At 45.3% G+C, this 12,593-nt stretch overlaps 1 protein-coding gene across 1 annotated transcript; it reads right to left on the bottom strand.

Moving 5' to 3' along the window:
* Positions 1–87: 87 nt before the first annotated feature.
* Positions 88–12,593, bottom strand: vps18 (VPS18 core subunit of CORVET and HOPS complexes). The gene is made up of 5 exons (XM_060828715.1): positions 12,443–12,593; positions 10,253–10,394; positions 9,107–9,198; positions 6,310–8,168; positions 88–1,000 (listed from the first exon to the last, which is right to left on the bottom strand). Exons 1-5 carry the CDS (start codon positions 12,552–12,554, stop codon positions 278–280), a joined length of 2,928 nt encoding a protein of 975 aa, XP_060684698.1. The 5' UTR covers positions 12,555–12,593; the 3' UTR covers positions 88–277.

Raw genomic sequence — 12,593 nt, 5'->3', positions numbered from 1 at the left:
GATGGTTAATCCAGTAACAATAACCACAATTTCACATGATGCATTTTTCCTGGATTTCAATGCCAGAATGACTTGAACTACATAAAATTTTAACTGTACAAGGTGTTTACAATTTATTTGCTCCCATTGGGTAGCTACGCCAGCTTTGAATATTCAGCAGTGTAGAAGCATCAGTTACAAGTGCAAATAGTAACACTACAAGTCCCAATATCTGAGGCGCTGATTCAGCACAGAACAGCCCACAGGTTGGGAGAGCAACTGTACCAGAGAACAAACCTTATAGCCAGCTGTTATTCTCCTCTTCATATTTCTGTGGGTTGATAAAAGGTTTGTCTATTGATTTAATTGTCAGTTCTCCGCAATAAATGCACTCGGCTGCCACAATATCATCAATGTCAGCTTTGATCTGATCACGGGACTGTTGTCCCTTGTGACTGCCTTCTCCTCCTTCCTTTGGCCGCTGCCGGGATTTCACTTGGTTGCTGGTCACCAGCTTTTTCTGCAGCTCCTCCAGCCTGGTCTGCTTGAAAGGGGAGAGGTGAGGAATCACTTCCTGTAGGAGACAGTCTGAATGGAACATGTGGCCGCACAGGAATAGATAGAATGGGCGGTTCAGCAGTGGGAAGTCACAGGAGGCGCATTTCTCCTGAGACTCCACCACACCATACTTGTTTCTCATCTCCTGGATATCTTCCCGGATTCGTTTGGCACTCTCTGTCGCCTCCTCCATCTCCTGCTTGAGCTCGTCGATGTGCTTGTTATACTCCTGCAGGGAGCTGCAGATGGCCTCCTTAAAATGGTCAATGGTCACAAAATCTGGAAAGAAGGGCAGAATGTCTTCAATCTTCAGCAGGTTACAGCTGGATAAACAAACCATGGCCTTCTTGACATCCTTCTCCTCCTGGACTACATGACGGGCAATCTTCAGCCACAGCTTCTTACGAAGCTCCTCATCTTCCTCCGGCATGTCTGCACATGATTTAGCAAGATCTACATCCATCTGTTTTTATAAAGACATTCATCAGTCATAAGGAGAACAGTGACAGAACATTCATGCTTTAGAACTGCTATTCAAATGCTTTAGACCACAAAGATACCGTCCATCTACCTGTGGACTAGAATCATAGAATTTGTACTGAAAGAGGCCATTTGGCCCTTCAAGTACACACCAAACCTCCACAAAGAGCGTCTCACCCAGACTCACCCTACTCTTGCATTTTCCCAAGTCTATTTCACCTAGCCTGCACATCTCTGGATACTATGGGTAATTTAGCACGGCCAATCTTTGGACGAGGGGAGGAAACTCACACAGACACTGAGAACGTGCAAAGTCCACACAGACAGATAGTCACCTAAGGGTGGAGTCAAACCCAGATCCCTGCCACTGTGAAGCAGCAGTGCTAACCCCTGTTGACAGTGTTGCTGGAAAAGCACAGCAGGTCAGGCAGCATGAGGAGCAAGAGTGTCAACATTTCCAGCTTAACCTTTCATCAAGGCTCCACCTCCTCAATAACTTCAGATTCCCTGCCCCCAACATCTTCACCAGAGAACCTTTCAACTAGTGCTAACCACTGAGCCATCCCCTACTGCTGACTCATATCCAATTACTCTCATGAGGAAAATGAGATGGCAGAAGTTACACAACCACTTCCTATTTGAACATTTCCATAAGAGAAACCTGGTACAGGATTCCAGCTAGTTCTGCCATTCAGTTAAATCACAGCCAATCATATTCGACATTTTCAAAATTTCCCACCGCCTCAGCAGCTTTTTGGGAGATGAAGCAGAGAATCTCACTTTTCCTTTCTCGAGTGAAGAAAAGCTTCATGACCCCTGAATGACCTAGCTCTCAGTTTGAAGTTATACATCCCCTAACTCTATTCTGGACTTACTCCACCAGAAGTAGTTTCTCACTTTCATCAGATTCTTTGATCATCTGAAATATCTTAATTAGATCCCCTCACCCCAATTTTTTAAATTCAAATGGAATAAAAGTCTAGTCTGCATTACCTATTTTCATATCCTTTAACCCCAGTATCATTTTGGTGACTGTCAAGTCCCAAGATATACAAGTGTTATTTTTTGATATTGTTTAGTTCATAATATTCAGCTCAAAGGTCAATTGCACTTGCACTATTTTTAGTGTGCTTTTTTAAAAATCATAGGGCCACATTAAACAAAAAAAAACAAGCATTATCAAGCAATATTTACATTGCTAGGATACCTAGCCCATTTAGTTTATTGGGAAAAAAAGATAATGTTAGTTTTATTATAAGTTCTAACCCATGTTAAATTGTTAGAAAATTCAAAGAGGTTATATTTCAGATGTGGTTTGACAACTCTCTAGATCGCTAAAGATGCTATTTACATTTCATCTAATTATGTTTAACAAAAAAGTGGGGTTCAGTACAAAAGAGATGACTTTAAAAAGGATGTTTTAAAGGAGCACATGGAAGAATATAAGTATTTCTTGTTGCCTCCTTTTCTCACTCAAATTGAGAATCCATGCTAGTCATTAAATGCACAACTCAGGCATCTGATGGCAGCAAGAATTTAGACTGTTTTTAAAGTATTGTGTAAATCAAGTATTTCACTCCTATTTTGTGAAATTATATATTCTGTAAATAAATTCAATTACAAGTTTTAAACTGAACAATAGTGAGCTGTGAGAGATTTTCAAACTTTTAGAGCAGACAGGCATAAATTACTTTTGGGATTCAAAAGGGGCAAGTTTCAGAACCAAAAGGATGTAGAGTTGCCATGGCAGTGTCAACACTTTGAAAGGAGTCAAAATTGTAGAAACGTCCTAAATACTCCAAGATAAATTGGGGTGTTCCTGGCTAGTTTTAGCCAATAGAGACACAGGAATAGAAGTAGGCCGTTTTGTCGCTTTATGCTGCTTCACTTTTTAATGAGACCATGGCTGATCTGTGGCCTAACTCCATATACCTACCTTTGGTCCATACCCCTCTATAACTTTCCTTCACAAAAAATGATCTAACAGATTTAAAATTAGCAACTGATTCAACATCCACTTCTGTATGTAGTAGAGACTCCAAACCTCTACCACCCTTTGTGCGTAGAAGCACTTCCTAACATCTCTCCTCATTCCTGATCGAAGGCTTTTGTGTGAAAAGTTGATTCTCCTGCTCCTCGGATGCTGCCTGACCTGCTGTGCTTTTCCAACACCACTCTTGACTCTAATCTCACTTTTGACTATCTCTCCTGAACACAGTCTGACCCTAATTCTCAGGCTTTGCCCACTAGTTCTGGAATCCCCAGTGGAAACAATTTATCTTTATCTCCCTGTCTTTTTGTTAGCATCTTAAAGACTTCGAGCAAATCACCCATTAACCTTCTAGATTCTAGAGAAAGCAGGCCTAATTTGTTTAATCTCTTCTCAAACTTAACCTGGTTTCATTTGTGTAAACCTATGCTATCCTCTATCCAAGGTCAATATTATCCTTCCTAAGATGTCTAGATCTGCTCAAATTATTCTAAGTGGAAGCTAACCACAAATTTTGTAAAACTGCAGCATCAGTTCTGCATCCTCCAAATCATCTTAATATAAAGGCCGTTAGCTATCTCAATTATTTTCTTTTTCTATTCATAACATTTTAAAGATCTATCATTTTTAAAAATCTATCATTTTAAACACCTAAACCCGCATGTGTTTTAGGACAATAACTGTATTTAACTTTATACCATCTAGAAAGTACCTATATCCTTTTTTGGTCCAAAACGGATAACCTCACACTTGTTACCTATTGATATTTCGATACCTTTAATACAGTTTGCTCACTCAGTAAGCTGGCAGGAAGATATGTTGTAAAAGTGATTTGAAAATAGTAATTTATTTTGAAATAGCAATCCCCAACATTTTGGGCTGTTAAGAGATGTTGTCATCTGAAGGTCCAAATGTTCCATCTAAAAGCAAGAGTCTGGTTCCTGACTAAGCAAGAGGTCTGCTTCCTTTATCACAGTTAGCTTCCACACAATAGTTGTATGATTCAAGTTACAGCAAATTAAAGACCCTGGTATCTTAGATTTGAGGGGAAGCAATTTATCAGACAGCACCATTTTACTGCCTGAGGGAGGTGTGTCTTTGCAGCAAGCAGCAGCAGTATTTTAGAAGTCTGAATTGGATTAACTCTGAAAGGCTGGACTGGAGAAAATTAGCCCACTTTGGAGTCAATTCCACCTTTGTGGTCAGGCCTCCCCTTACAAAAAGCATTCATTAGTCTGAAACTACCTGGATTTAACGGAATAGAGACAGACTGATTTAAAACAATTCTAATAGAGATTTAGAAGGTTTGAAAGAAAAAAAGAACAGGAGTAGGACATTCACCTAGGACTACTCCTAGAATTAGATAATGGCTGATGGTTACTGTTTGGAGGGGACTGGTTGAGCTGAAGGACCTGTTTCCACACTGTAAAGAATCTAATCTAATCAAAGTATTGTAAACAAAAAATTGTCAAAGCTTTTCTTCTTGTGCTCATCAGCACAATTATCAGGAAATTAATGCACGAGAGGAAAGTGCTGAATGGTTGATTTGGTTCCTGGAGACAGTGCCTTGAAGAATACACCAGCTAGTGAATTGACAGTTAACAGCCAGGCTTTGTTAAATTTTAAACCAGGCAAATTGACTCTGGTCGGGGCATTGCCCCAAGAGGTGAACCAGAGAATGGCTGTTACCCATTTTGTTGAATTGAAATGGGCTCCAGTGCGCACACATGTTCTTTCTGTCTGAAAAGAATAGGGCCCTGTGTATTAATATTATGTAACTTCAAATACTTGCACTTGTGTCACACAGAGCAAGTTTCAGAATCCTAAATTGTTTGTCAGTGTAATACTTCACACTCTCAGGACTTTGCAGCAAATGTTGTCTAATTGCAGAATCACAGCTAATGTTAGACGTAGAGTCATAGAAGGTCCAACTCATCCACGCTGACCAGGTATCCAAATTAATCTAGTCCCATTTACCAGCATTTGTCCTATACCCCTCTAAACCCTTCCTATTCATAGAATCATTGAGATATACATCACAGAAACAGATCTTTCAGTCCAATGCAACCATGCCAACCAGGTTTCCTCAATTAAACTAGTTTGATATGGCTGCATTTGCTCCATATCACTTTAAACTTTTCCTATCGACGTACTTGTCCAATGTCTTTTAATATTATAATTGTACCTGCCTCTGGCAGCTCATTCCATTTATAACTAGGCTCCTTTCCCTAGATTCTCTCTCTCTCCTGCTCTGTCACAGCAATATCTGTAACGCTTCATTGTATTCCACAAATATGCACAGTTGAGAACGTGGCACTATATGAATATAACATCCAATATAGAGCAGAACCAGATGATAGAGGAAACTTTCTGTTTACTTTTAGTTTAAAAGAGGAGAGGGAACTTTACTCTGCATCTAACCCTGTGCTGTCCCTGTCCTGGGAGTGTTTGGTGGCTTTACTCAGTTTAAAAGAACAGAGCAGAACCACACAAAGCAAAAAAGGATAAAGTTTCCAAGCTATGGTCATTAGTTCATGGTGAATTAAATAGTTTTACTTGAGATCAGAGCTAGACGCAACCAGTCTCAGCAACGGGAAGCTAGTAGAATCAGTTTCAAATGCCACTCCCACAAACCAAAGCACAAAATCCAGGCTGACACATCAGTACTGTATTGAGGAAGTGCTGCACTATCAGACTGCCTTCTTTCAAATGAAATTAAATTTGCAGAAATGCAAGCTCTTTGTAACGAGCAATAAGCTGAGGATCAATGAGGCCAGCACGGTGGCTCAGTGGTTAGTACTGCTGCGCCCCCCCCTCCTCTGCTCCAGGGACCCCGGGTCCAATTCCAGCCTTGGGTGATTGTCTGTGCGGATTTTGCATATTCTCTCTGGGCCTGCATGGGATTCCACAGGTGATCTGGTTTCCTCCCATTTTACAAAAATGCATAGGTTAAGTGGAATGACTATGCTAAATTACCCATAGTGGCAAGGGTTATGCAGACTAGGCAGGTTAGCCATAGAAATGCAAGAGGTTTTTTTATTCATTTGTGGGACTTGGGCGTCACTGGCTGGCCAGCATTGATAGCCCATCCCTATTTGCCCTTGAGAAGGTGGTAGTGAGCTGCCTTGAATTCTTTACAGGGATAGAGTAGGGGTGTGGGTCTGGGTGGGATGCTGTTTGGAGGGTCAGTGTGGATTCAATGGGTTGAAAGGCCTGCTTCCACACTGTAGGGATTCTAATGATCCTCAATCCCAATCACAGTAACTATTGCATGAAGAACAGCAACCAAAAATCTAACATACCTGCAGTGCAAGATCTACCGCCTCTTCATATAATTCCATTGTCTTATAAATGTGCACACAGGCCTGATGGTGACCATTCTCTGCACACAGGCGCAGTGCGTACTTCAGGTCGTAATGAATGTGGTTTGTGTCTGACCCAGCTTGTTCCAGGTACCACAGCAAGGCCTTGGGCTTGTACTTGGCGTACAGAGACAGCAGGTAATTGTGAATTGCTTGGTCGGTGACATTCAGATCGTGTACGCAGAACTCCAGGTAGCGGATGGCTTCACCAATCTGTTCCGAGCTGCCGATCTGGCTGTAGTTTACCAGCGCCGGGATGAGGCTCTTGGGATCCAGCCGCCTCCTCATGGTGATCCATGCATCCACCACCAGCTTGGGAATGTGCTGCATGAGGACGGGGGAGAACTTATAGAAGAGAGAAGGGTCCTGGTACTTGGACATGACCTCCAGAGCTGCACTGTAGTCATCGTGCTGGCAATGGTGGGCCACAACCCGTTCATAATCCTGCATGATCACAGAGAAGAACACCATGTCCACTACGTTGCCGTGGCTAGCCAAGAGGTCATAGATGGTCGAGCGGTTGTTGAGCAGGCACTCTTTAATCTTGGAGCTGCTCAGAAACTGTCGGAACTCCTCCCTCGTCGCATCAAACTGGCTCTGCTTGCTCTCATCACCTTCAAACATGCCCAGCCAGTTCAGGTAAATCTCAGTGAGCCAGCTCACCAACAAGGTCATCTGTGTTTTGTCCTCCAGCTTCAAATTCTTCAGCTTTTTCAGCAGAAACTCCTTCAGTGCCTCCTCTTGTTTGGCTTCGATGAACTTCAGCGCAATCTCCTCAAAGTACCTCTGTGTCAGAGCGTAGTATTTGGCACTTTCCACGTACTTCTTGTTCTGAAAGCAGTGGTCGGCTTCCTTGGCAAACACAGCATCCAGGCACTCAGGCCGGTCTTTGCAGTATTCCTTCGCCAGGTCAAACTTGCCCATGTTCATGTACATCTGCCAGACATCCCGCGATTCTTTCTGAACGTGGTACCGGAAAACAGCCTTCTCCGTGTAGATCCAGATCAACCCAGCCACAGAATCCTTCACCATCCGCAGGAGCCGGCCAAACTTGTCGGGGAACACGTCCTCGAAGACCAGCTGCCCGTTCAGCGTGCAAATGGCTTTCACCCTGTCAGAGAGAAGCAGCAGGAAGTGAAACTGGGTCAGGACAATAGATCGGGGAGGCTCGGTGTCTGCTGAGTACTCCCAGACCTTCAGGTCACTCAGAAGGGAGTCAGGCCTGCTGTAATCAAGGGTGCCATACAGTACGCCGTTTCCCATCATCCAGGCAAAGGAGCGTGGACTGGATCGCAGTTTGGAGGTGTAAAAAGAGATCTCACTGAAGCCCAGGCTGACTGGGAACTCCTGGAAACTGGGCAAAGAGTCAGCATACTGGTTGAAGATGGGCTGGAATACCTGCTGTTCGCTGGCCTCTGGGGCCTTCCCGACAAACTGGTACAACCGCTTGCGAGTGGTGGCAATGACGAAGAATCTCGCGTCAATGCTGCGCTCAATTTCCAGGCAGCAGACAGGAGCCGGGGAGCCGTCCTCTTCCAGGCTGTAAACATACTTGAAGTACTGATCAGGACTGGAGTTAAACAGCCGATCCTCTGAGACCACAATCTCCGCTTCGTACATCTGACCTTGGCTGGTTCCAACCAGAATGGGGCCGGTGTTGCTCTCACTCCCCATATGCTTGTTCCAGCCCACACTCTCAATTAAATGGCCCTTCCAGCGGGAGAGGCTTCTCATTTTCTGAGAATTCCTGTTCACATAAAGACACTCGCTGGATGTAAGGCTGATCAGGAGATGGGACCCTGCAACAAGGAGCAAATACATCTGCATCAGTTCACACCGAACACAGGGCCACAGTTAAGCCAGGGTGATGCACACCGAACTGAATCTCAAAATGTCATTCATTAGAGGTTTGTGGTGCTCAGATGGGAGACGAGGCATATAAAATGATTAGAAATGTGCCGTTACGACATAATTTTTTTGTCTTCAGTACCCCAGGGAGGAGAATTAGCCAGGGTTCATGTCCCAAAGAACTATCCACTTCAGGTCAGGTTATAGGTCTGCTCAGTTATAATCCCTCCACACAAAGTCATGAATGCACTTCATCTGGGCTCATGAGAACAGGGACTAGAACACACACACACAACCCCACCTCATGTTAGGAAAGAACAAGTGCCTCAAGATAGATGTAACATTGGGGGAAACGTCAGTGTTTCGTTTCAGAAACATGATATTGAATGCAAGGCTGACTGGCAAAACTGCTCACTTACTGAGCAGATGGGAGGCTGCTTGCTCGATATGGATAAACTGGGATTATCACATCAACTCATATTCATCCAGTGCCTTTAAGATAACAGAACACCCTAAGCCCTTGACAGGAGCACACAGTTTGACCAAAGTTAACATTGACCAAAGTTAACATTGAACCAAAGAAACCAGTGTTCAAAAGTTTGATGACAGGTAGATTTTTGAGGAAGAGAGGGGGCAGAAAATCAGAGATGTAGGGAGGGAGTTCCAGATCTTAGGGCCTTAGCAACAGTTAATGGTAGTGCATTAAAAGGTGGAGAAATGATGGAGGCTGGAATTAGAGGTGCTCAGAGTTGCATAGCTAGAAATTACAGAGAAGGGAGAGGGAGTAATTGAATACAAGATGTTGATTTCACAAGTCACGTACAGCAGAAGTCAGTGTGTGCCCAGGGAACCTGTCACCCCACAACAAAAGGAAGTACAAGCACCGTACCCGAGGGGTCCAGAAACAATTTGTGGATCCTGGCATCGTCTTTGCGCCCCAATTCAATCTGGTTTGGTTGGTCAGGTTTTCCTAAATCAATCCTACCCAAGAAGGGGGGGAAAAAAAGAAAAAGAAACAAGTTATCAGCAATAATCTCAGTGTACAATGGAGCATGGACACAACCCCAGTGAGTCCAAGACTCAATTCAGAGCTTTACTTGTGAGTTGGGTAACACTGCTTGATAGAATCATAGCCAATGAATTAACTGCAAGGTTACTTTTTCCCCCTCCAATATAATTTCCTATATTCTTGTCCTCTCCTGTTCTTCTTTATTCATGGGGTATTTATTGAAGAGTCACAGCAGATTTGAAACATTAATTCTCCTTCTCTCTCTACAGATGGTGTTAGACCCAATGAGTTTCTCCAGCTGTCTTTGTTTCAGATTTGCAGCATTCACAGTATCTTGCATTCCAGCATTTATTGCCCATCCCTAACTACCCTCAAGAACATGGTGGCGAGTGGCTTTCATGAAACTGAGGGAGGACAATTTCTATGCCATTGCAGGCAGCTGTGACAAGGCAGCCATGTTGCCATGGATCTGGATTCACATGTAGACCAGGGAAAGACAGTAAATTTCCTTCCCTAAAGATGTTGGGGAATCAGGTGGGTTTTTATGGTCACCATTATTGATGCAGCTTTTTATTTCACATTTTTATACAAATAACTGAATATTACCCCAACTGGTAGGTTTGAGCTCACACTGCCATTTCATTACAAATTCAGCAGCATAAGCATCAGGCTACCGTTCACTATGGTGTTATTGCTGCCCTTGGGAACATCATCCAAAACCAAAAAAAACATGGATTCTTATGTCCAGGTATGTCCCACCTCTGCTTCTGACAACCCTTCCAGTATCTTAAATCAACATGGCTGTGGCTCTGGCATCCAATATTGCAGCAGATATTCCCTTCACTGGTTCAATAATAGGAAACGCCACTGACTCCAGACTTCAGCATAGAGACCAGCTCCACCAACTCAATAATCACCATCCACCTGAATATCTGATACCAAGTTGTTTAATGCAAAGACAACAAAGCCAGGTGAGACCAACAGGAACATAGCTACAAAGAGCATGGAGGGTTGAGTGGCTCTTACCTGAGAAGAGTCTCTTTGCCTAAACTCATACACAGTTGGTTGTTGCAAACCACAAGGTGGTTGATGGCACTGGGAGGGCTGAAATCAATCCTCTGTTTGGAAAAGATTGGCTTTTCCTCTTCAAGACGCGCACTGACATAACCTGTAACAACCAGAGATTGCTATTTGTAACATCAACAGCTGGTAGTCTCTCTCTCTCTATATACAATAGCCTGACTGATAGATATTTAAGGAGAAAGTGAGGACTGCAGATGCTGGAGATCAGAGCTGAAAAATGTGTTGTTGGAAAAGCGCAGTAGATCAGGCAGCATCCAAGGAGCAGGAGAATTGATGTTTCGGGCATAAGCCCTTCTTCAGGAATGAGGAGGGTGTGCCAAGCAGGCTAAGATAAAAGGTAGGGAGGAGGGACTTGGGGGAGGGGCATTGGGAATGCAATAGGTGGAAGGAGGTTAAGGTGAGGGTGGTAGGCCAGAGAAGTCAGGAAGAAGATTGCAGGTCAAGAAGGGGGTGCTGAGTCCGACAGTTGGGACTGACATAAGGTGAGGGGAAGGGAAATGAGAAAGCTGGTGAAATCTGTATTCATCCTTTGTGGTTGGAGGGTTCCCAGGCAGAAGACGAGGTGCTCTTCCTCCAGGCATCATGTTGCCATGGTTTGGCAATGGAGGCGGCCAAGTACCTGCATGTCCTTGGCGGAGTGGAAGGGGGAGTTAAAGTGTTCAGCCACAGGGCTGTTGGGTTGGTCGGTGCGGGTGTCCCAGAGGTGTTCTCTGAAACATTCCACAAGTAGGCGACATTGGGTGCAGTGGATGCAATAAATGATGTGTGTGGAGGTGCAGGTGAATTTGTGACGGATATGGAAGGATCCCTTGGGGCCTTGGAGGGAAGTGAGGGGGGAGGTGTGGGCGCAAGTTTTGCATTTCTTGCGGTTGCAGGGGAAGGTGTCGGGAGTGGAGGTTGGGTTGGTGGGGGGTGTGGACCTGACGAGGGAGTCGCGGAGGGAGTGGTCTTTCTGGAACACTGATAGGGGAGGGGAGGGGAGGGAAATATATCCTTGGCAGTGGGGTCTGTTTGGAGGTGGCAGAAATGACGAAAGATGATACGATGTATCTGGAGGTTGGTGGGGTGGTACATGAGGACTAGTGGGGTTCTGTCCTGATGGTGATTGGAGGGTCGGGGTTCAAGGGCAGAGGAGCAGGAAGTGGAGGAGATGCGGTGGAGAGCATTGTCAACCACGTCTGAGGGGAAATTGCGGTCTTTGAAGAAAGAGGCCATCTGGGTGGTTTGGTATTGGAATTGGTCCTCCTGGGAGCAGATGCGGCGGAGTGAAGCGGATGCAGTAAATGATGTGTGTGGAGGTGCAGGTGAATTTGTGACGCATATGGATACGTTTCAGAGAACACCTCTGAGACACCTGCACGAACCAACCCAACCTCCCCGTGGCTGAACACTTTAACTCCCCCTCCCACTCCACCAAGGTCATGCAGGTCCTTGGCGTCCTCCATTGCCAGACCATGGCTACACGACACCTGGAGGAAGAGCGCCTCATCTTCCTCCTAGGAATCCTCCAACCACAAGGGATGAGTGCAGATTTCTCCAGCTTTCTCACTTCCTCTCACCCCACCTTATCTCAGTCCCAACCCTCGGAATCAGCACTGCCTTCTTGACCTGCAATCTTCTTCCCGACCTTTCCGCCCCCACCCCCTCTTCAGCCTATCACCCTCACCTTAACCTCCTTCCACCTATCACATTCCCAATGCTCCTCCCCCAAGTCCCTCCTCCCTACCTTTTATCTTAGCCTGCTTGGGACACCCTCATTCCTTATGCCCAAAACATCGATTCTCCTGCTCCATGGACGCTGCCTGACCTGCTGCACTTTTCCAGCAACACATTTTTCAGCGGGATAGGTATTTAATAGACACAAAAGTATACAGCCAAGTGTCCTGCATTCTGTCAAGTCTTTAACTCTCCCCTCCTCAACCTCTGACATTCCCCATCTCTGGCACCCCACTCCCTCCTCCTCCCCCCCCCCCCCCCCCCCCCCCAGCCCTCCATCTCTGGCACCCCACTCCCTCCTCCTCCCAGCTCTCCCTCTCTGGTCCCCCTCTTCTTCCGCCAGCCCTCCATCTCTGACACCCCTCTCCTTCCTCCCCAACCCGCCCCTCTTTCTCTCGTTCACCCGACTGGCGGTACCTGACTGGCCGATGCCTGAAGCACCGAGGCGTTGCTGTTGGTAAGGGAGTCCGACAGGCCGGGAACGGGATCGGGCCTGGGAATCCTCATACTCATCCAGGATCGAACTCATGACTGCGGAGACGTATACAGCATCAGGTCTGGGGCCTAC

The sequence above is a fragment of the Hemiscyllium ocellatum genome, chromosome 8 (assembly GCF_020745735.1).
Source record: "Hemiscyllium ocellatum isolate sHemOce1 chromosome 8, sHemOce1.pat.X.cur, whole genome shotgun sequence".
NCBI classification, from domain to species: Eukaryota; Metazoa; Chordata; class Chondrichthyes; order Orectolobiformes; family Hemiscylliidae; genus Hemiscyllium; species Hemiscyllium ocellatum.
The sequence above is the reverse complement of the archived record's forward strand: the minus strand, read 5'-3'. Positions and strand labels throughout refer to the sequence as shown.

What these genes read in the sequence shown, in the direction of transcription:
- vps18 (XM_060828715.1), bottom strand. Translation starts at nt 12,554, where the DNA reads ATGAGTTCGATCCTGGATGAGTATGAGGATTCCCAGGCCCGATCCCGT. An exon ending in TTCAGGCATCGGCCAGTCAG is followed by an intron (nt 10,395 to 12,442) that starts GTACCGCCAGTC and finishes TGGTTGTTACAG; the next exon opens with GTTATGTCAGTGCGCGTCTT. An exon ending in ATTGTTTCTGGACCCCTCGG is followed by an intron (nt 8,169 to 9,106) that starts GTACGGTGCTTG and finishes TCCTTGTTGCAG; the next exon opens with GGTCCCATCTCCTGATCAGC.